Source organism: Octopus sinensis, linkage group LG7 (assembly GCF_006345805.1).
Source record: "Octopus sinensis linkage group LG7, ASM634580v1, whole genome shotgun sequence".
Taxonomy (NCBI): Eukaryota; Metazoa; Mollusca; class Cephalopoda; order Octopoda; family Octopodidae; genus Octopus; species Octopus sinensis.
This window is the reverse complement of record NC_043003.1, coordinates 29,841,198-29,866,700: the sequence shown is the minus strand read 5'-3', so window position 1 is coordinate 29,866,700 and position 25,503 is coordinate 29,841,198. Positions and strand designations below refer to the sequence as shown.

Below are 25,503 nucleotides of genomic sequence, written 5' to 3'. Positions count from 1 at the left end.
AAAATACATATGGTTGCTGAAGAGAAGAACAAGAAGATACAATTCTACACATCAGCCAAGAGGGCAGCCTCTCAAACTGTTTCCTAAAGTTTGTATAATCCCCTGTACTATTGTCTCTGCTGGAAAACCTTTTCCACCAATACTCTTTACTGTCAGAAGAGTTGGCATGCATTTCACTGTAGTAGCTTGTTAAAGGCACCCGAAGAACAGGTGGTATTTTAAAGTTAGCTAGGGTGGTGGGTGTATTAAGCTTCATCCCAACACAAAATAAATGGCAGTGTTTTTTATTGTGACAACCTTCTTGAAGAAAGACATCTCAGTCAGTAAACAACAAACTTCACCTTGAGAAATACTAGTTTCATACCTTTGTAAAAACAAAGTTGAAAGATTTTTTACCCTAATTCTAACTTTAACCCTTTAGTATTTAAACTGGCCACATCCAGCCCAAATATTCTAATCATTTTATGTTTAAACTGGCCAGATCCAACCCCTCACACTTACCCAACAATATTATTCTAAAAATAAGCAATCACATAAAAATCTCAAAGCTAGATGATAATGCACAATGAATTCAAAACAATATGAATAAATAAGCATTGAATATGACAGAGTAATCTGAAACTTTAAACCATGACATTAAAATGACTTGTACTAAGTATTATATTTATGTAAATATATGAGTGAAGGACTTGCATTCAACTCTTTGAATACTAAAACTTGTCAAACCAATCTTAGTTGTACAATACAAACTTCCTGTTTTAAAGTAACCTAAATTAAAAACCTTCCTCTAAAATTTCATGTTAATTTATGTTCTAAAAACTAACTTAATAATATCAAAGTTGGCCAAGACTACAATTTCACTTGACTCAACAGGTCTTCTCAAGCACAGCATATTGCCCGATGATTGAAGGGTACTTTTAAACGGGCCAATTATACAATACTGGCATCAGCCATGGCTACAATCTCACAGCAAAGGTACAAATTTAAATGTGCATTTATTGATAAATCAGTAACATTGATTTCAAACTTTGACAAAAGGCCAGCAATTTTTGGGAAGGGGTTAAGTCAATTACAAATGGTACTTATATTACCGACCCCGAAAGGATGAAAGATAAAGTCAACCTCAGTAGAATTAGAACTTATAACATAAAGATGAATGAAATGACGCTAACAGTTCTGCTAGCTCACCACCCTATAAATCAGTAATATTAACTAAGTCTTTGTGTTGTTTAGGTTCATGTAGGTTTTTGTCAAACACAGTGTATCTAGGATTACATATCTAGGATTGCATTAACTAATGTGTCTGTGATGATGATTTGTCTTGGCTAAACTTACATCATAAAAGCAACCACTATTCAATAAGAGAGCAGATTGATGGATGATTGGATGCATGGATGAATGAATGGATGGGTAGTGGTGGTGGTGGTGATTATGATGATGAGAGTATAGAAGAAGATAGCTATATATCCCTGTAGATCTTCTTTTAGACAATACTATTGTTAAATTTGTGTTAGTACAAAGAACATTAAAAGAAATCTGATTAGAAATAACTAAACAAAGAGGGAAAAAATGTATTAGTCAATGACTAATATTATTTTAAATAGTTCGATGAGTAAGGGAGACAAGTCTGTACATAATTAAGACTTATTCTGACTTCATCAGAAAATTGTACATTTTAGCATTTTGTCAAAGTAGTAATGAGAAAATCACTAAGTAAACAGAATGGTTGACAAAGGAAAAGAAAATAGTTTTGAGAATAAACTACTCAGAGATTACACCAATGTAATAAATATATACCAGGTAATTTTTTTAAATCAGAATATTTCAGGCCAGTAATATGGCACCTCCCATTGTTCATAGTATTATTGAGAAGACAGTAAATCTATGAATAAACCATAGGAAGGCAATAAAAAGGTTTATGACAGACTGAAGCAGGTTCTGTCATGTAATATACAGCACTTGAGATGATATATTGAGAAGCTATTACTTCTCTTTTATGTCTAAAGAGTTGTTATTGCTTTTGTTATGATCAAGCAGACTTGTAATTAAAATAATTTCATCCATGACCATCACCATTTTGCATTTCAGATACATCATGTATAACACTATATTATCCAATATATATATAATGCACAGGCACAGCATGTGTAACAGTACATTATCCAATATATATATATATATATATATATATATATTTTACTTGTTTCAGTCATTTGACTGTGGCCATGCTAAGGCACTGCCTTGGAAAGTTTTAGTCAAAAAAAATCAACCTCAAGAATTTTTTTTTTGAAGCCTATTACTTATTCTATTGGTCTTATTGCTGAACTGCTAATGTACAGGAATGTAAATACATCACCAATAATTGTCAAGTAGTGGTGAGGGGACAAACAAAGACACACATACATATATATAAAAAATACAAAAATGGGACAAGAACGCAAAACATCCAGACAGATAAGTGATACAAAGAAAAAGGGGACAACAAAACATCCAGACAGGCGATACAAAGAAAACAAGGATGGGTCATTCGGAGTTTTCTATCCTCAGACGAGTTCCAGATTATCTTTGCAATTTTGGCTGGTTATACTCGAGATTGCTCCAATCTGGCCAGCCCCAAAGAAAAACTAAGCTAAGAGCATTAGATTCCTTGGAAGAAAGCAGTGAATGTATATGAAAACAAGGACGGTAAAAAAAGAGAAATGTTACACAAATACAAATGCAATTAACAGGACATAAGAACAGATGTCTTTTGACTAAGGATGAATTAAATTAAACTGGCGTGTGTGGAAGTAAAGCCTTATGGCAGGGACATAACATTAGATAGGCACAGAGAGGAATATAGATGTTGCACGGATGGTAGTTAAACCAAGAAAGAAAGGTCAGGCTTGGCTGAACACCAGTCACATGGGGAGAAAAGAGAGAGAGGTAGAGGCGGAGGGATAGAAGAATTAAGGAGGGCAAAAAAAAATTAAAGAGACAGTGAAGTGAAAGAAGAGGGAAAGTAAGCATGAAGAGAAGGCCAGGAAATGTGAGAGAGGGGGAACAAAAGAACGAAGAGTAGAATGAACGAAGTGTGAAAGGGCTGATAGAAAGAAGGAAAGAATGAAAGAATAGAAAGAATAATAGAATTGTACAAAATTTATATATATATATTGGCAGCGATCAGGCACGAATAGTGCTTTTTATATGCCACCAGCATGGACCAGTCAGGCGGCACTGGTATTGACCATGCTTGAATGGTGATTTTTATGTGCCACCAGCACGAGTACCAATCAGGCAGTACTGTCACCGGCCACAATAACAACTTCACTTGCCTCAACAGGTCTTCGCAAGCGCAGTTTATTGCCCATTGACTGTCTTTACACGTATACTTGGCTGGTGGTCGGAAATAAGGTAAAAGATGACTCGTCCGAGAAAATAACATTCTTCCACTGCTCTAGGGACCAGTTCTGTAAGTTTTTACTCCACTCTAAACATTTTGCAACGTTTGGCTTTCTGATTGCAGCCCTCATGTGAAATCTGGCTTTGTGCAACTCCTGGTGAACAGTTTTTATAGAAACTGGGTTCTCGAGGTGGTCATTAAGCTCTGCAGTAATTTTGTGTGCTGTACTTTTATGATACTTTCACATAAGAGTCTTCGCATAAGAGTCTGACGGTCCCTATCTGAAAGTTTTGGCTTTCTTCCAGAGTTTTGTTTCAACAAGGAGGTTTTACCTTCTTTCTCAAAGGCTGTCATTACTTTCGAGACAGTACTTCTTGATACACCAAACATTTCAACTGTTTTCATTACACTAGTGCCTGCCATATGAGCACCAGCAATTTGACCTCTTTGAAAGTCCAATAGATCTGTCATTTTAATGAGTTTTAATTACCTTTTTCTAATAATATCTGAAAAGAAACAGCAATTTTAGCAAATCACATTACGCAACACTAATAATAAATCAAAAACCATAAAAATAAACAAGCCTTTGACAGTTTTATAGATATTTCAAAATTATGATGCTATGATGCTAGGTGTTTCCATTATTTTGTCCAACCCCTGTATATTGTATTTTTAAAACTGCACATCAATGAAAAAATTTCCCTCAGACAAAACCATAGCATGATACATGTCAATGATGTGTATACATTAAATATGATACATAGATGGCTATTTTATATACATGCATATATATGATGGCTTTTGCACCATTTTTACCTACCAGATGCCACTCACAAAGTATTGTTCAACCCCCAAATTGCTGCACATTAGGATTAAACCTGGAGCAATGTGGCCATGAGGTAGACTTCTTGATAACAGAGCCATATCTTTTAAAATGGTATAAGCAAGCATTATCATGTACAGGAGAGTATCTAAGACAAGAATATCACAGGACAATAAAATTAGGATAATTTAAACTCCTGGTTAGAATAAAAGGTTTTCTTAATTCCAGGGACACTAATAAATAGGATAGACACTTGAAGAAGGCCGGAAGGTGTAATAGACACCTATAAGAGTTACCTGAAGGCCAGAGGGCACAATGGATGACATTCTGTAACTATAACAACTAAAATGAAGAAACTAGTTTGAATATATCAGTGTATAACAATCATTCCATATCTCAGATTTTCAGGCAAAAATTATAAATAGTGAACACACACACACTCCTTGGTGTAACATGCATCCATCCATCAATCCATACATATATACATGAAATAAAACTGAATAATGACATACATACATGTATACATTACACACACACATGTATGTGTATATATATATATATATATATATATATATAAATGCTGATGTAAATAGTAAATATGTCAATTTTTACCTGGTGTTCCCATTGTGAAATTCAGCTATAAACTTCACTGTCTAAACTGTTTTAACCTAATAAATTATTCAGCGAGATTCTGACGAAACTCTCCATGTGTTTTGTTTCTTAATATGTGAAATATCATTTATTCAAAACCAAGCTTATGTAAATAGATACCAGGATAACAGCATAAACAGATAACACCATCAGTATGTTTTTTTGGGACATTATTATTACTGAAAGTACACCCACAGAATAATTAATATGATGGAGCAGTTATCAGCTTTGTTTGTTAATGCAGTCAGCAAAATAAAGTGAATGGTGTGTGAGGCTCTGCAGTTCCTTCCAGGTTGCTGCAAAAGATGTGTTCAACATTCGACGTGTGAGTCAGTAAAAATAATAAAAAACAAGAGTGGTGAAAGAGAGTTCAAGAGGGATGTTGTTTCAGGAGGAAATATAGGATACAATATTTAGTGCAAGGTGTGAACTGTGGGATATAACAAGAGTAACCGGAGGAGGAAGAAAAAGTAGTGGTGGTACAAATTGATCTGGATTGAGAGGATATTCATTCAGACAGTTCAGAGCCATTGTAGTAACTATAGAAGTAATCGATAGAAGAAACAGCTGGAATATAGAAAGGTACTGGGATCCCTTTCCTTGTGTCCTTCACTAAAATTTATTCACTCAACATTAATTCTATTTGTTTTGCTACACACCATAAATATATGGCTTAATGGTTTGAATGTTTGGCTCATGATGGAGGATCATGGCACAGGTTCGATTCCTGACCCAGTCTATGTGTTTTCCTCATTTCTGTTGCTCCTGCCTACTCAGCTATAAATAAGGATCGTTTGATTGCTGGTGCAGCAGTCTCTCTCTCTCAAACTGTCACATATAGGGTGTTCTGTAGGGTCAAGAGTAAGGGGGCCAAGAAGGTGTCTACATCTGCTCACTACATAGGTACCTAAAACAAATAACAAAAGCATAGTAGATGTTATTTGACCCCCAACCACTTACTCATAATGGCTGGATGTAGTTAGCTAAACAGTAGCACAGTAGATAATTGGTTTAGTTGATCCTTAAAGCTGATGTAGTAAACTGCAAGGTATCTTAAAATATCACACTAAAGATCATCTATTTCTGAAACAAATTCCAGCCATGTTTTGAGAAGTTGAACTAATACCTACACTCAATGTCTATCATTACAATTGAAGCTGATGTTGGCATTTTGAGTCAGACCATTCTTTGGTGGAGTTACCTCCTCTTTGTGCCCTACCACCTCCGTGTAAAAAAGACCCCTTCAGTCATGAATTACCATGAGATTGCACCTAGAAAGTTCACCTCCAAGGCACAAGTTCGAGCAAGGTTGTTTCTTATGGAAGACCAGCAGTTGCCCATGTATACCAGCCTCTCCTCTCCATGCCACCAATGTTGTCCAAGGGAAAGGAAAAGACAGATACAACTTGGCACCAGTGATGTTGTAACTCATTTCTATAGCTGAGTGAACTGGAGATGCATGGCGCAGTGGTTAGAGCATCGAGCTCACAATCATGAGCTGTGTGTTGTGATGTTAAACAAGACACTTTATTTCACATTGCTTCATTTCACTCAGCTGTAGAAATGAGCTGCAATATCACTGGTGCCAAGCTGTATTGGTCTTTGCCTTTCTTTTGGATAACATGGATGACATGGAGAGGGGAGGCTGGTATGCATAGGTGACTGCTGAGCTTCCATAAACAACAACTTTGCCTGAACTTGTGCCTTAGAAGGGAACTTTCTAGATGCAATGCCATGGTCATTCATGACTGAAGGGAGTCATTACCCTTTACCCATCCCATGAAGAATAACACAAATAAATCATTCTAGAGCTGAGATTTGACTGATGTAAACAGAGTAATTTAAATTATTGGAGATAACAAAACACTTAGGACCAAGATAAGGCAGTTTTGTGTATGCGTGTGTCCGTGTTTGTGAGGTTAAATTTGTTTTTTTAATTTTTAGCCAGAAGGAAAGGCAGCGATCATGACCCATTATAAGGGATTCAAAACCAATGGAAGAGAAAGAAGAAGGTATCCTCAAATTAATATCTTTTACAAAGGATACAGACATCCAAGGTGCCAGGTGGTAGTGCTAAACTGAGTGTGAGGGTAAGTGTACATGTATTTAGACATGTTTGTAAATATGCATTGTGTATGTGTGTGTACTTAAGAATGTGTATGTGTGTATGAGTGCAGAGAAATGTGTTTATGTGTGTAATCATATCTATGTATGTGCTTATGAATATGTTAGCATGTACATTTGAATGTAACAGAGCCTTGTTATATCTGAAAGCATATGTCTATATATGCTCATGAATGTGTGAGTATATGTGTGTAAATGTAAGGCATTGAATGTATGTATGAAAGAACATGTGTGTGTGTGGATGTACGGAGGTATTTAAGTGAATAAATATGTATATAAAGCTACAATTCTATTTATGTATGAATGAATGCATGGGTGGATATATGAATATATGTGTGTGTGTGTGTGTGTGAGAATAGATGTTTGTTTGTGTGAGGGAGAAAGAAAAGAATGTGGAAGGAGGTAGTGAGGTGATATTTCATTAGAGATAAACATGGGAAATTAGAAATGGTAACAGACACAATTATATAAACACAGTTTTATTTGTTACTGATACACATTCATTTGATTGACTTCAGTGCTTAACTGGTTCTTATTTTATATAATCAACTTAGAAAGATGAAAGAAAAAGTTAATTTCATCATGATTTGAACTTACAGCATATAGCTATACAATAAAAATACAAGGAATTTTGTTGGGTATGATACATATCTTAATGGGTCTATTTTTTAAATATTTTTATAGGCGCAGGAGTGGCTGTGTGGTAAGTAGCTTGCTAACCAACCACATGGTTCCGGGTTCAGTCCCACTGCGTGGCATCTTGGGCAAGTGTCTTCTGCTATAGCCCCGGGCCGACCAATGCCTTGTGAGTGGATTTGGTAGACGGAAACTGAAAGAAGCCTGTCGTATATATGTATATATATATGAGTGTGTGTGTATATGTTTGTGTGTCTGTGTTTGTCCCCCTAGCATTGCTTGACAACCGATGCTGGTGTGTTTACGTCCCCGTCACTTAGCGGTTCGGCAAAAGAGGCCGATAGAATAAGTACTGGGCTTACAAAGAATAAGTCCTGGGGTCGATTTGCTCGACTAAAGGCGGTGCTCCAGCATGGCCGCAGTCAAATGACTGAAACAAGTAAAAGAGTAAAAGAGAGTGAAAGAGTATCCTTTTGTGTATCAGGAAGTAGTTTTCCAGTTAATTCTTCCAGTAGGTGTGTGTAATTTGAAAGAGATTTGGTTGTTATTTCAAACAACTTTAAAACAGATGTGTGATCTGAGGGAGATTTGTCTTCTATTTCTGGAAGTTATTTCTTTTCTGCAACAGCAGGACAGTAGGACACACACATAGTGGTAAATTGACCCATCTCTCTCTGCACGCACGTGCACACACACACACACACACACATACACACACACACACACACACACACACACACACACACACACACACACACACACACACACAAACACACACACACACACAAACACACACACACACACACATGTATACAAATATATAAACATACATACACACACATAGTGGTAAATTGACCCATCTCTCTCTGCACGCACGTGCACACACACACACACACACACATACACACACACACACACACACACACACACACAAACACACACACACCACACCACACACACACACAAACACACACACACACACATGTATACAAATATATAAACATACATACACACACATAGTGGTAAATTGACCCATCTCTCTCTGCACGCACGTGCACACACACACACACACACATACACACACACACACACACACACACAAACACACACACACCACACACACACACACACACACACACACACACACATGTATACAAATATATAAACATACATACACACACATACATACTGAGTGTAAGAGATAATTGAGGACACTTAATTATCAGTATCACTCTTTTCAAATCAATGAAAAGGTTTTTATATCTTTCAAATCCCCCATGGCAAAAAAAAAATGCTAACACAAGAAATGAAAAGCATGCAATCATTGTTGCCATATATGCAAAACAGTAATTTAGAAATTGCCAACTTTCTAAATGTTGCAAGGTTTTTTGTACACAAAGTTTGGATGGAATTGGAAGCCTCTGGTGGGAATTTTCCATTTGTACCAAAGAGGAAACAAACGTTCTAAACATTTGGACACAATTAGAACACTGCAGTTCATGTAATGGGTTAAAAGAATTATCGATGATGATACTAGAAAATCAAAGAGGGCCATTGCCAAAGCTTTTGAGCATTGGAGTGGACTATCATAACTGTGGTGCACATAGACATTCAATATAAATTGTGTGTGCTGAGGAGAGACAAATTCATGTCTGCAAAGACCCAGGAAAAACCATTTGATTCATGCGAAATGGCTAGTTAACAAGGTTAAAAGCCTTTACAAACATGGTATGTTTTGGCCCTTTTTTAATAAGAAAAACTTTAATCAGAGAAATGACAGATGGTTAAGTGTAGATCTTTCTGATGCCCTGAGAGTGGTGAACACTAAGTTTCCAGCAACTGTGATGGTTTTAGGAGAGGTGAGTAATGAAGATCATGTCATGGCATCTCACATTCTCCCACAGTGTCTTAGAATTAATGCTGCTAGATATGTTGAGGCCCTGGAAAAAATTAAGCCCTGGATGGATGAAGTATGTAGTAGAAGGTCAAACATATTTCAACAAGGATCAGCACCTTCTTACAAAGACCATGTCCAAGATTGGATGTCAGACAATCTTTACAATCATGTAATGCCATGTAACACTGTATTGTTGAAAGGGAACTACTATGGTTGATGTATTGTTGAAAAGGAACAAACTGATGTTCTCACAATGCCAAAGCTTCACTGAAATCTGCCATTGTCCAGGTGATGTTTGAGATGAATAAGGACCATTTAGTGCAGACATTTTAACAATTTTGGTTCTGCATTGAAGCAGTCATCAAGCTGAAAGTGGTTTCACAGAATAATCTTATAAAAGGAACTTATTGAGAGCATAAATAATAAATAAATGTGCCCTTTTTTAAAGCCTAACCAGGCTCATGGGCCTGGTTTCCCGGTTTCTATGGTGTATGTGTTCCCCAGCTGGATGGGACGCCAGTCCATTGCAGCATTACTCATTTTTGCCAGCTGAGTGGACTGGAGCAACGTGAAATGGAATGTTTTGCTCAAGAACACAATGCGTCGCCCAGTCCAGGAATCGAAGCCACAATCTTACGATCATGATGCTAACACCCTAACCACTAAGCCACGTGCCTCCACTATTGAGAGCATGCCCACAAGTTTTAGTGAAATGTATTTGGTTTTTTGAATGACTAAAGTTTTTCTCTTGTTAAATTACCAAATTTGCCCTCAAATACCTTTATCAGCCAGTATGTATGTACATACATACATACATTACATACATACATACATACATACATACATACATATATGTCATAAATACACACACACACATATATACAAACATACATACATATGTACACACATACATACATACACACACATGCATATATATAACATATATTTCAGATTCTATGTGCCACTGACACTAGTGCCACATAATGGTACTTATTATGTGCCATGTAAAGAGCACCATTCGAGTGTTGGGCCTCATGAAGACAGTGACAGGTGACCAAGGCCCTTGGTGGTATACAGTACTTGTGTCCTTCTGTTGAGACAAATGAGACTGTAGTCATGGCCAATACTGGTGTCAGGTCAGTGGCATGTAAAAAAAGCACCCACTACACTCTTGGAATGGTTGGCCACAGAACCCTTGCCAAAACAGATTGGAACCTAGTACAGCCTCCTGGCTTATCAGTTTTCAGCCAAACCATCCAACCCATGCCAACATGGAAAGCAGATGTTAAACGATGATGATGATGATCTCAAATACTTCCGGCACCATGCATCCTGCATGCATGCATACATACATATATGCACACACATATATGTACATACACACTCACACATATATACACATACATATATATACATACTTATAGTATATACACACATGCACACACTCACACATTAATTTCTCTTTGTGTATGCGTGTGATTTACTTATATATGTATGTATTACATATATACATACATGCATACACACCCAAACACATGTCTGCAACAGTCATTTAGTGCAGTGGTACTTAATCTGGGCAGTAACATCCCTTTGATCCATTGTGAGCTCACTATCATCAAGGAGATGCTCATTGTGAGTGTTAGGTGTTCATAAAAAGTTATGGTTTTTCTCAGGAATAAATATTTCAATGAGTTACAATATTTTATACATTAAAAAAAAAAAAACCTTTGTCAAGATTACAATATGAGTAGGACAGTGAGTTATCTGTAAGATAAAGAAGCAAAATGGAAAAATTGATGAATTTGTCGAAGCAGATTTTTTTATGGTTAGATACCTTTCCTGTTATCAGCCCTCACCCATTTACAAACAGGGTAATGGTACTTTATGGTAGGACATATTTTCATGTAAGATTAAAAACAAACATTGCTTGTAAGATAGTGATGCTTTCATCAGAATGTATCTTTATTCCATGCACAATGCTTGATCTGCTAGCATTCAATTTCATTTTCCCTCAATATAGAGTACTGCATAATACTTATTTCCTTCTTCTCTCCTTGATGTACCACTTAACCACCCTTTCTGATCATGGAGTTACCTAAAGAAGCCCTGGTCCAACTGGATTTAATTGGACCCTCCTAGCATCCTGAACATAATAAACCACAACAAATATCAATGGTGAGGAGTGTTCCTTCCACTGTCGAACCTATAATTCTCTAATGACAGAATACTCAACTTATAGAGTCTTTGCTTGATATGAGGCTCCAATAGCTGGGATATCTCAGAAACAGTTGTCAGAGACTAACTTTACCTATTTGTTCTATTTTCACCGTTTGTTATGCCGCTAAATTTTAAATAGAATTACATGAAATCAAATGTTCTTGTCCTGCCTTCACTAATTGTTTGCCTTTTCTCACTACTTTAACCTATATTATGTGTGTGTGTGTGTGCATGCATGCGCGCGCATGTGTGTGTGTGTGTGTGTGTGTGTGTGTGTGCGTGCATGCGCACGCATGTGTGTGTGTGTGTATGTGTGTGTGTGTGTGTATGTGTGTATACAGACAAACAGCAGACTGGTAGGACAAGGAATAGACAGGTAGATAGAAACAGGTAGATAAGTATATGATCTGTTGTCTACAAGATGGTACATTCATATCTTATTACTGTTACTGTGTCATGTTTTTAAACAAACAATCTAACACAACTTCCTCCATTTAATCAGGACAACAAAAAAAAAAAAGAAAGAGACAATAAACAATCTTTAGTCTAATTTCCAAGTTGAATGATTTGCATTAGAAACACACAATAGTAAAACATCTGCTTCAACACATACAAAAGTTTGACTAATGGAAAAGTCAGAAATATCGATGTTAATGATATAAGCCTCATCTAAAATCCAGCTAACAAAAAATTAGAATCAAAGTTTAACTCTGGAGAAGAGAATAGTTTACCTTGATATTTGTAATGTCTGGTTGTGTCAGACATTGTCTGCATAACAGTAGAACACAAAATAAATTTGAAAGGCTACAATAAATATATGTGTATTTAAAGGGTATAAATATCAAGTGGTTGTTATTTTACTACTTGAGTATATGTAACTGCTATATACTAAGGCCCATATATTCTTGTGCTTGTTGATGTGAGAAGAGAGGGAAAGAGAGAGGGAGTGAGAAGTTATGCACACGCATGCATAGATATAAATATTTATGTATGTATATATGTATGTATATAAAAATCATACATATATACATCCATATACTTTTATTCTTCGATGTGTTTCATTCATTTGACTGCAGCCATGCTGGAGCACAACCTTAAGGGGTTTTAGTTGAACAAATCGACCTCAGGACTTAAATCTTAGTAAGCCTAATACTTATTCTGTTAGTCACTTTTTCTGAACTGTTAAATTACAGGGAGCTAAACACATCAACATCAGTTGTCAGATGATACAGGTGGGGACAAAGACATATACAAACAAACAAATATATACATATAGAAGCTTGAGCACCTTTTCGAACTCCACCCGTCTAACACCTGTGGACATATTTACAAAGTCAGAAAACAGCACAGCTCCCATGACTTTAGGGAACATTTTTTCACGCTGAGAGTTGCTGAAGCATGGAACAAACTGCCGGCATCAGTTGTTAGTTGTCGGAGCACTGCATCCTTCAAAACTTCCATGCTTGCTGAGATTCACCAACACTACACCTGATTTCCTCCCCTCCATACACACACAAGCATGTATCTGACTCATACATTGTTCGCTTTCCAGACATTTGTACATTACTGCATATACTTTATATGCACTTTCTGACAAGTTGTGGTGCACCTGAGCACTGTATACAATAATTTCATTATTATTATTATTATATATATATATATATTGAAGCTTAGAGAAACACCCAAGTACCTCAATTTCATCTACTAATTACTTCAGTCTACAGGAGGGATAAAAGTAGAATGAGGTATTTTTGCCTCTTGGCTGAAACAGCTGTAAGATATTTTCCGAATTTATATTCCTGTATGTTACGAGGGGCGTTCAATAAGTAATGCCCCAGACCCACTTCCCATAGCAGTAGAGCAACGAAATTTAGCACAGTTATTAGTCTTTTTCTACATAGGAACCACCCAGAGTTACGCACTTCTCCCATCGTTTGATGCAGCTCTGGAGACCGTTTTTGTAGAAGACCCCAGCTTGGTCCTCCAACCACGACGTGACTTCAGAAATCAAGGCTGCATCATCTGGGAAACGCTTTCCTTTCAAAAACAACTTCCTGACTGGGAAGAGGTGAAAATCAGAGGGTGCAAGGTCAAGAGAGTAGGGGGGATGGGGGAAGAGTTCATAGCCACACGCCTGTGCTTCTGATCTGGCGACACGCGAGTTGTGGACCGGAGCGTTGTCCTGCAGGAGGAGGATGCCTTTTCTGATCTTGCCCCGCCTCTTGATTTTAATAGCTTCTCTTAATTTCCTCAAAAGTGAAGCATAATAGGCTCCTGTAATTGTGGTACTCTTTGCCAGGAAATCTGTCATCACTACTCCGTCCTGGTCCCAGAAGACTGTGAGCATGACCTTGCCAGCGGAGAGCTACACCCTTGCCTTCTTTGGAGGAGGTGAGTCACGGTGCTTCCACTGCATTGACTGGGCTTTGGTCTCTGGATCATAGTGATGGACCCAGGTTTCATCCTGTGTAATCAGTCTTTTGAAAAATTTTGACTCATCTTCTTGGCACATCTCCAAATTCATTCTCGAGCACTTGACGCGTTCTTGCTTCTAGAAAGGTGTGAGCAACCTGGGAATCCATCTGGCAGACACCTTTTGCATATGCAAATGGTCATGAATGATAGTTTCCACAGACCCGGTACTAATCTTGACCTGATGGGCTATTTGGCAAATTGTTATGTATCGATCTTCCAAAATGGCAGCTTCAACTTGACGGACAGATGCCTCATCAATGGCAGAAGGGAGGTGACCAGATCTGGGAGCTGTTTCCACAGAGTTCCGACCATGTTTGAATTCACAATGCCAGCGTTTTACAAGGTCATATGATGGGGCATCATCACCATAAGTTACTTTCATTTCATCAAAAGTCTCCCGTGGTGTGCGTCCTTTCAAATACAAAAACCGGATCACTGCTCGACACTCAACAGGCTCCATTTCACACTTGACTCAGTTCAAACACCTGTAAATCAGAAACCACAATCAGTTCAGAGCTGTAATTTGCCGCTTAATCGATGGAGATATAAATAATTGCACATGCAAAATTTCAGCTAGATCAAACAACTGCAAGTGGGTCAGGGGGATTACTTATTGAACGTCCCTCGTATATTTTAATAATTACTGGTATCTTTATATATTTTATATGTAAAGCATAATATGTTATACTTGCATGTATATTCTTGTAATTGTCATTTTAGTAGATAAATAAATTGACATATAATGTCTAAAAGTTGATGAACCACCTATTGATCCCCTCCATTTTCTTATTGCTCTATAAATTAATGGTAAACTAACTCTTTACCTTCACCCATTTAGTACACTTGGTAATGTAATTGCAATGCAATAAAAAATACTTGTGTATTAATAATTTGGTATTCTACCAGCAGTATATTGGATAACCTCTAACTGTCATATATATATATATATATATATATAAATACTCTCTTTACTCTTTTACTCTTTTACTTGTTTCAGTCATTTGACTGCGGCCATGTTGGAGCACCGCCTTTAGTAAAGCAAATCGACCCCGGGACTTATTCTTTGTAAGCCCAGTACTTATTCTATCGGTCTCCTCTGCCGAACCGCTAAAGGACGGGGACGTAAACACACCAGCATCGGTTGTCAAGCAATGCTAGGGGGACAAACACAGACACACAAACACACACACACACATACATATATATTTATATACATACATACGACAGGCTTCTTTCAGTTTCCGTCTACCAAATCCACTCACAAGGCATTGGTCGGCCCGGGGCTATAGCAGAAGACACTTGCCCAAGATGCCACGCATTGGGACTGAACCCGGAACCATGTGGTTGGTTAGCAAGCTACTTACCACACAGCCACTCCAGGCGTGTATATATATATATATATATATATCATCATCATCATCATCATCATTGTTTAATGTCCGCTTTCCATGCTAGCATGGGTTGGACGATTTGACTGAGGACTTGCGAACCAGATGACTGCACCAGGCTCCAATCTTGATCTGGCACAGTTTCTACAGCTGGACGACCTTCCTAATGCCAACCACTCCGAGAGTGTAGTGGGTGCTTTTATGTGCCACTGACACGAGGGCCATTCAGGTGGTACTGGCAATAACCACGCTCAAATGGTGTTTTTTACGTGCCACTTGCACAGGAGCCAGTACAGCGGCACTAGCAACGATCTTGCTCGAATGTTTTTTCACATGATAATAGTAATAATAATAATGATGATGATAATAGTAATAATAATAATGATGATGATAATAATAATAATAATAATAGTAATGATAATAATAATAATAATAATAATAATAATAATAATAATAATAATAATAATAATCAGTGATGATATCAGAATGCAATTTGGCCTCGATAAATGTGCAAAAGCTACCTTTATCAAAGGAAAAATGACAGAAACATCTAACGTTAACCTTGACCAGCAGAATGTCATAAAAGAATTAGACCCAGCGGAGAGCTACAAGTACCTAAGGGTAATTGAAGGGCACGGAATAAGGCATTCAGTGATGAAGGAAAGGATCAGGAGAGAATGTTATCGCAGAGTAAGAGCAATACTCAAGACAGAGCTGAATGTGAGAAACAGGATCGAAGCGATCAATGCTTTAGCCATACCAGTCATGACTTACAGTTTCAATATCGTTAACTGGTCAATTACTGAAATATGTAATCTTGACAGAAAAATACGAAAACTGTTGACAATGCATAGAATGCACCACCCTCAGGCAGATATAGAATGACTTTATCTGCCAAGAAAAGAGGGAGGTCGTGGACTTTTACAACTGGCAATAACAATGAAGATTGCTACAATTGGCCTAGACACCTACCTGAAAAACTCTGAGGACTGGATGTTAAAACTTGTCTCAAAACATGAAAACCAGAAAGCATCATACTCAGTAACAAAACAGGCAAAGGAATATCTAAGTGAATTCCGAATACAACAAATTTCAGAATTAGACATACAAGAAACAAGCACAGAAAAAGCTAAATGCATTAAAACCCGTGCTAAAACTGCTGCCTTAGATATTCTGAATGATAAATGGCAAGAAAAACCTCTCTATGGCAAATACCCAAAGAGAGTGAATAATGCAGATGTTGACAAAGCCCTGACCCATCAATGGCTAATGGCCTCTGGCTTAAAATCTGAAACAGAAGGGTTTCTCATAGCAGGTCAAGATCAATGCCTGCCTACAAGGAACTACCAGGTCAACATATTAAAGAATGGCAGTAGCCCAACATGTCGTGTATGTCAACAACAAAATGAAACCATTGATCATGTTGTCTCCAAGTGCAGTCTTCTAGTGCCTACAGAGTATCTCAACAGGCATGATAGAGCTGCACAGTATATTCACTGGGTAATCTGCAAAAACCTGGATTTGCCCCATGAAAAAAACTGGTGGGAACACAAACCACCTCCAGTGTTTGAAAATGACCACATCTCACTCCTCTGGAACTTCCCCATTCAAACTGACAGAAAGATAGGTGCAAATAGCCCAGACATCATATTGAAAGACTTCAAACAAAGAACATGCCTCCTCATTGATATGACTGTCCCAATCGATATAAACGTATCTGTCAAGACCTACCAAAAACTGAGCAAATATAAAGATCTTGAAATAGAAATCAGCAAAATGTGGAACCTGAAGACTAAAACAATACCTGTTGTCATAGGTGCCCTGGGAATGATAGCTAAAGGGGCTGATCGCTACCTAACTCAGATACCAGGAAACCCCAAAACGGCAGAAATCCAAAAGATAGTGCTCATGGGAACTGCTCATATCCTATGCAAAATACTTTCTATGTAATCTCAAGTTTTAAAGCAAACATACTTTTTTTTTTTGACATTCACTAGTACAACACTAAATACAAAACCAAATATATGGCACACTAGGCATAACAACATCACGAACTTCCAACCTGTTGTCTCTTGAGGTCTCTGGGTGAGACTTGGAGCCAACTTGTACAAATATAAAGCAAAAGTCAAACATAGAATAATAATAATACTCTGATGCAATATTAGACAGTGGCTCCAATGGCTTCTGATCTTAACAGATTAGAAGCATTATCATGTACATCGTTTTGTCTTGGTATAAAAGATGGGCTACAGCAAATATTCTACTCAGTACCATAGATTTGCTTGTCAGTTGTTAAGCATTAACCAGTTGAGCATATCCCTTAGTGGCTGATGATGTGTGCATCTCTGATCACAAGTAGAAGTAGAGAGGGAGCATCATAGCCATGAGATGAGAGGAATTCTTTGGAGGTTGAATAATTCATGTCTGGAAACATAGGTGTTTTGTTCAACATCCTTAAATGACCCTTTTTCGGGGACCTTTTGAGTGGGATGGGCTTCTCACCAGAAGAAAATTCTAACTGGGTCCCACCTGCAAAGTCATGAGCTGTTTATTTTGAAATGAGATCACCATGTCACGCACATATGGTTGTGATGCATGTGCCTGGTGTACCCTTATCAGATAGGTAGTCATGATGGTTATATTGGGCTTCATATATTTGTACCCTAGTGTTACTTGGATGGCATGCACTGCTCTCTCACATGATGATAGGCTGTGGATATACCTTGATGCTATAACAGGCAGTGGCTATACCCTCATGCAATACCAGTCAGTGACTCTCATGACTTCTGATTTTAACTGATTGGAAATGTTATCATGTACATGTTTTGTCTTGGTATAAAAGATGAACTACAGATAATATTCTGCTCAATACCACAGATTTGCTTGTCAGTTGCTTGATCTTAACCAGTTGAGTATGTCCCCTAGTGACTGACAATATGTGCATCTCTGATCATGAGCAGAAGTAGTGGGGCAGCATCATAGCCATATGCCAAGAGAAATTCTTTGAGGTTTAAATAATTCCTCCTGGAAACATGGGTGTTTCATTCATCATCCTTAAATAACCCTTATTCAGGGACCTTTTGAACAGGATGGACTATTCTGCCTGAAGAAAATTCTAATTGGGCCCCACCTGCAAGGTCATGCACTGTTTATCTTGATGTGAGATCATCACGTCACACACATATGCTTGTGATGCATGTGTCTGGTATATCCTTGTCACACAAGTAGTTATGATGGGTATATTGGGCTTTGCATATTTGTAACCCCATGTCACTTTGATGGCATGCTCCACTCTCTCACTCAGTGGTTGGATAAATGTGCAAAAATGACACTGAGAAGATGTCACAAATTAATCAGCACTGAAAACACTGCACTGGACATAGCCAAAGAAATCTGAGAATTAGACCACAATCACCCATACAAGTATCTAGGAAAAATAAAACTGCTAAAATACAACACACAGAAATGAAAGAGACAATTAGGAGAGAATATTACAGACGAGTTAGACTAATGTTACACACTGAACTCAGTGCTAAAAATAAGATAAAATGAATAAACACACTAGCCATATACAAGACACATTCTATATAGCAAATACCCAATAAAATAAACAGCCATCAGCAGATTGAGTACCCAATGCACTACACACACAACACACAATGCAAGAACTAACACAACAAATGACTGCACTAGATGCCATAACAAAAGAAACTAATGTATAACAATGCCAGAAAAAGTTTGCACTCCCCCAACAGCAAAAAGAACACACAATGCTGTATACACCCCAGCCAAACAGAGGTGTGACAGGTGATGCAGTCAAAATTTGCCTGAAACTACCAAATGTTGAACAACAAACACAACAACAACAACAATAATAATTGTCTATTTTTATAGGCACAAAGCCTGAAAGTTTGAGAGGAAAGGGTTTAGTCAATTGAACTGACAACAGTATTTGAGCACTTGATTGGTAATTTAATCTACCAACTCTGTCCAGAACGAAAATCAAACCTGACATTGGGCAAAGTTGAACCAAGAATGTAAAGAACCAGAATGGTTATCAAGGATGATTTATAACCCTTAGTTATGTCATCTAGCTGTACTACAATGACTTTGATATACTAATCTGAGAGGGCGTTTAATGTATTTCATTTTAAATCATCATTATCTGACCCCTTTAAATTCAAATCAGACTTCATGCCTGCAATCTTTCTACAATAACTTTCTTTCAAAATCCTAGACTACCAATTTTTAAACAAAATGCTTCACTTTTAATCAAACTAGACTGCTATAATCAAAGTTACTGGCACTTGTGCTGGTGACACGTGAAAAAACATTCGAGCAAGGTCATTGCCAGTGCTGCTGTACTGGCTCCTGTGCAGGTGACACATTAAAAAAACACCATTTGAGCATGGTGGTTGCCAGTACCACCTGACTGGCCCTCGTGCCAGTGGCACATAAAAGCACTCACTACCCTCACGGAGTGGTTGGCATTAGGAAGGGCATCAAGCCGTAGAAACTCTGCTAGATCAAGAGTGGAGTCTGGTGCAGCCATCTGGTTCACCAGTCCTCAGTCAAATCATCCAACCCATGCTAGCATGGAAAGCGGACGTTAAATGATGATGATGATATATGTGTATAAATATATATATATATATGTATACATACACATATATATATAAATATATATATATATATATAGAGAGAGAGAGAGGTTATCAGAGGTAATGATGCCAATAAGACCCAAGGTGTCAGATTATGCTGAGCAAGTGCTATGGACAGACTATAGTGAAGCTCCAGGTTCAGTGATTATGTGAATGAGGAGTCCAATGTAGGTCATATATCAGCATGTGTATATATATAAAAATCCAGGGCTGTGAAAGATTTCAGAACATTTATAAATAGAAGGCTCTTTCTGGGATATTTTATATATCCCTTCATCGGAGACGGTGTGAAAAAATGGTTAAGCAATAGTTACTCTAGATAACATATGAAATAGGGAGTGAAGTGGAGGAATGAAAATAGACGGGAGATATGCAGGGATATTGCATCTGTAGTTCCATTCTTTAGGCGGAATGGTATACATATAGGATTCCAGTACTTATATGTATACCAATCTGCCTAAATAATGGAACTACAGATGCAATAGCCCTGCATATCTCACATCTATTTTGATTCCTCCACTTCACTCTCTATTTCATATTTTATCTAGAATAACTATTGCTTAACCATTTTCTCACACTGTCTCTGATGAAGGGATATATAAAGTACCCCAGAAACAGCTGTAAGACCTATTTATAAATGTTCTGAAATCTTTCACAGCCTTGGATTTTTATCTCATTCTGAAAATTTTTATATATACACATGCTTATATATATATATATATATATATATATATATATATATATATATATATGTATGTATGTATGTATATATATATGTATATATATATATATATATATATATATATATATATATATGTATATATGTATATATGTATATATATATAACCAGCTGAAATTGCAAAGATAATCTGGAACTTGACTGAGGAAAGCAAACTCTGAATGACCTGTCCTTCTTTTCTTTGTATCATCTGTCTGGATGTTTTGTTGTCCCTAACTCTCTGGATGTTTTGCGTTCTTGTCCCATTTTGTATTTATATATATAGGCGCAGGAGTGGCTGTGTGGTAAGTAGCTTGCTTACCAACCACATGGTCCTGGGTTCAGTCCCACTGCATGGCACCTTGGGCAAGTGTCTTCTACTATAGCCTCGGGTTGACCCATACCTTGTGAGTGGATTTGGTAGACAGAAACTGGAAGAAGCCTGTCTTATATATATATAGATATATATCTATCTATATATATATATAAATATATATATATATATATATATATATATCAATATAGGGTAGCAAAAAAATTCAAGAAAAAATTCAAGAAAAATTTTCTGCAATCAGCGGTCAAGTGAGAAAATAGAAATAGTCACAGACTATATATTATATTCAACAAAATATTAAGGAAAGACCCTTACAAGTCATTCGACTCACTTGAAAGAGCAGCCAAAACTCAAACCGCAAAAATAGTAGTAATTCTGAAAGTTAAAGGAGAAATAAAAACGTTTATCCTTTTCAACTTTGTACCCTGCAAGGTTTCAACAATTTCTACGCTATCGAACTTAATTAAATTAAATTAAATCCGTTTACGATTGGTTTGTTTCATCAGCAAAGTCCCAAAAGAGAAGGCGAACATATACACACGAGGCGATACCACTGAAGCCCCGAGTATATATATCCTAATTTTTCGAAATCCAACGTAACCGCGCCAACTACTCAGCAGCAAATATAAACTGCTGATACAATTTCAGAATTAGTCAAAAATTATTAATTTATCAATATAGGGTAGCAAAAAAATTCAAGAAAAAATTCAAGAAAAATTTTCTGCAACCAGCGGTCAAGTGAGAAAATAGAAGTAGTCACAGACTATATATTATATTCAACAAAATATTAAGGAAAGACCCTTACAGGTCATTCGACTCACTTGAAAGAGCAGCCAAAACTCAAACCGCAAAAATAGTAGTAATTCTGAAAGTTAAAGGAGAAATAAAAACGTTTATCCTTTTCAACTTTGTACCCTGCAAGGTTTCAACAATTTCTACGCAATCGAACTTAATTAAATTAAATTAAATCCGTTTACGATTGGTTTGTTTCATCAGCAAAGTCCCAAAAGAGAAGGCGAACTTTGCTGATGAAACAAACCAATCGTAAATGGATTTAATTTAATTTAATTAAGTTCGATTGCGTAGAAATTGTTGAAACCTTGCAGGGTACAAAGTTGAAAAGGATAAACGTTTTTATTTCTCCTTTAACTTTCAGAATTACTACTATTTTTGCGGTTTGAGTTTTGGCTGCTCTTTCAAGTGAGTCGAATGACCTGTAAGGGTCTTTCCTTAATATTTTGTTGTATATATATATATATATATATATATATGTTGTGACACCCTTCAGTCATGAATGACCATAGGATTGCACCTAGAAAGTTACCCTCCGAAGCAAAAGTCTGGGCAAGGTTGTTTATGGAAGACCAGCAGTCGCCCATGCATACCAGTCTCCCTCTCCATGTCACCGATGTTATCCAAGGGAAAGGCAAAGGCCAATACAGCCTGGCACCAGTGACGTCGCAGCTCATTTATTAACGTGCAAGTGGCCGAGCATTGCACGGATATGTGTACCCTTAATGTAGTTCTCGGGGAGATTCAGCGTGACACAGAGTGTAACTTGTCTGGCCCCTTGAAATACAGGTACAACAGAAACAAGAAGAAAGAGTACAGCAGTGTTCACTACCACCCACTGCCAGAACCTTGTGAAGCTTTAGGTGTTTTTGCTCAATAAACACTCACAATGCCCGGCCTGGGAGTCAAAACCGCAAACCTATGACCGTGAGTCCGCTGCCCTAACCACTAGGCCATTGCACCTCCAGAACATTTACAGCTGTTCATTTCAATTCCAAACCTTTTTACCAATTCAAAAGCATATTTCCATAAACGACAATAATTTATTATATTGTTTGCATGTTGAACAGCAATCCACTGTAAGAGTTCAATCTCTAGATCTCTATGTACTGGTCCTGTACCTCCACTAGTTGACCTGTGCCTCCTCTTGTCTGACATATGGATTAACTCAGTTTCTTTTGTGCACCATTCTCCCAATCCTTTTCTATCAATATCTAAGTCTCTTGTCGCAGCAGATAAATTGCTAGAATGTTCTTTCACTCGTTTAGTAGCACTCAATTTTTCACTAATGGTATATGATCGTTGAACACGTTATGATATATTTTCTTTCAACTCCATTATTGTGAATAAAAATCCTTTGAATTTATCTACAGACATATTCACTCCACCAAAACTTAATGTACAATAATGTAGTGAAGCTTGCAACAAGATAATTACTAATGACACATGTAAGGAACATTAACAGTAAGACAGTGGTTATTCCCTGGATATCAGCATTCAATAAGAACTTATGTTACAAATTGAGATCATCATTGTTTAACACCCGTTTTCCATGCTAGCATGGGTTGGACAGTTCAACCGGGGTCTGGGAAGCCAGGAAGCTGCACCAAGCTTCAGTCTGATCTGGCAGTGTTTCTACAGTTGGATGCCCTTCCTAATGCCAACCACTCCATGAGTGTAGTGGGTGCTTTTTATATGACATCGGCACGGCTCCCAGAGGAAGCTGGCATCAGCTATGTTTGGATGGTGCTTTTTATGTGCCACTGGCACGGGTATAACAACTACAATTTCCATTTGATTTTTATTTTGATGTTGATGCACTTGACTCAATAGGTCTCCTCAAGCACAGCAGGTCGCCCTATGATCCAAGGTAAGCACAGTAGGCTGTCCTGCGAGCCATGAACTCAATTCATTTGTCGGGTCTTCGCAGTCACAGCATATCTCCAGAGGTCTCGGTCTTTTGTCATTGCCTCAGTGAGGCCCAACGTCTGAAGGTCATGCTTGACCACCTCATCCCATGTCTTCCTGAGTCTACCTCTACCCCAGATTCCTTCAACTGTTTGGGAGTGGCACTTTTTCACACATCTCTCCTCATCCATCCGTAGTACATGACCATACCAACGTAAATGTCTCTCCTGCACACCACATCCAATGCTTCTTATGTCCAACATTTCTCTCAGGGCGCTTACACTCTGTCGTGCATGCACACTGACATTACACATCCAGCGGACCATGCTAACTTCATTTCTTTCAAGCCTACATATGTCCTCCACAGTCATGGCCCATGTTTCACTGCCATGAATGAAGCATGACAGTTCACACACATGCATCATACAATCTAACTTTCATTCTGAGCGAGAGACCCTTTGTCACCAGTAGGGGAAGAAGCTTTCTAAACTTTGCCCAGACTAGTCTTATTCTAGTGGTAATACTCTCTGAGTATCCACCCTCACTACTAACTTGATCACCTAGGTAGCAGAATCTATCAACTACTTCTAGTTTCTCCCCCTGTAGTGTGATGGAATCTATTTTCTGAGTATCTGTGACGTCTATTGTCCCTGTGCATCTGCCGTACACGAAAGCTATCTTCTCGGTTAATTTTCCTTTGATGTTGCTGCACCTCTTATGTGTCCATAGTTTACACTGGGTACATCTTATGGAGTTTCTACCTACACCTTTTCTACAGATCGAGCAGAGCCACCTACCTAAGGGGGTGTGTGGTGAGTTCACCTTCCTACTTACTAGAACTTTGGTCTTTGCTACATTGACTCTAAGGCCATTTGATTCTAAACCTAGCTTCCACACCTGAAATTTCTTTTCTAGTTTTGGTAGTGATTCTGCTATGAGAGCCATATCATCAGCATAGAGGAGCTCCCAAGGGCAACCTGTTTTGAATTCCTCTGTTATTGCCTGAGGACTATGATGAATAAAAGGGGACTGAGGGTTGAACCTTGGTGGACCCCTACTTCTACCCGGAATTCTTCACTATACTCATTGCCAATCCTAACCTTACTAGCAACCTCTCTGTAAAGGGCCTGTACAGCCCTTAGCAACCATTCATCAATCTCTAGTTTCTGCATCGCCCACCAGATAAGGGATTGGGGAAGGTAAATCAGATCATGTAGCAATGACGACAAATATAATCGAATCAGACAAGTGGCGTGGTGCAGCCGACAAAATTTCAGATAGCGGTAATCAATCAAAGGGTGTTACATTACTCTGACGATGAAATAAGGCTAGTGCTGAACAGAGCAAATGAATGTCTAAACTAAATGCAAAGAAGAATACAAACTCTGTTTCAACTTTTAACCATAAATAACCGTCCATCCAAATAAACGCCCATGGGCGATCTAATGGATGGGCGATTTTTGGAAAACCCTGGTATATATATATATATATATGGAT

The 25,503-nt window shown here is 37.7% G+C and overlaps 1 protein-coding gene across 3 annotated transcripts in view; it reads right to left on the bottom strand.

The window, feature by feature from the left end:
* Window positions 1-25,503, bottom strand: part of LOC115214333 (pendrin) — an 86,892-nt gene that overhangs the window by 54,296 nt on the left and 7,093 nt on the right. Inside the window, exon 1 of one of the 3 annotated variants that reach the window (XM_029783516.2) lies at window positions 12,462-12,626. The exons of 1 other annotated variant lie outside the window; for it this stretch is intronic. In XM_029783516.2, coding sequence (XP_029639376.1) covers window positions 12,462-12,504 — 43 coding nt within the window. In that variant the 5' untranslated portion in view covers window positions 12,505-12,626. Of the gene's footprint in view, window positions 1-4,817; window positions 4,859-12,461; window positions 12,627-25,503 lie in introns of those variants that run through there. One more of the 3 variants, XM_036504677.1, reaches the window with a different exon arrangement.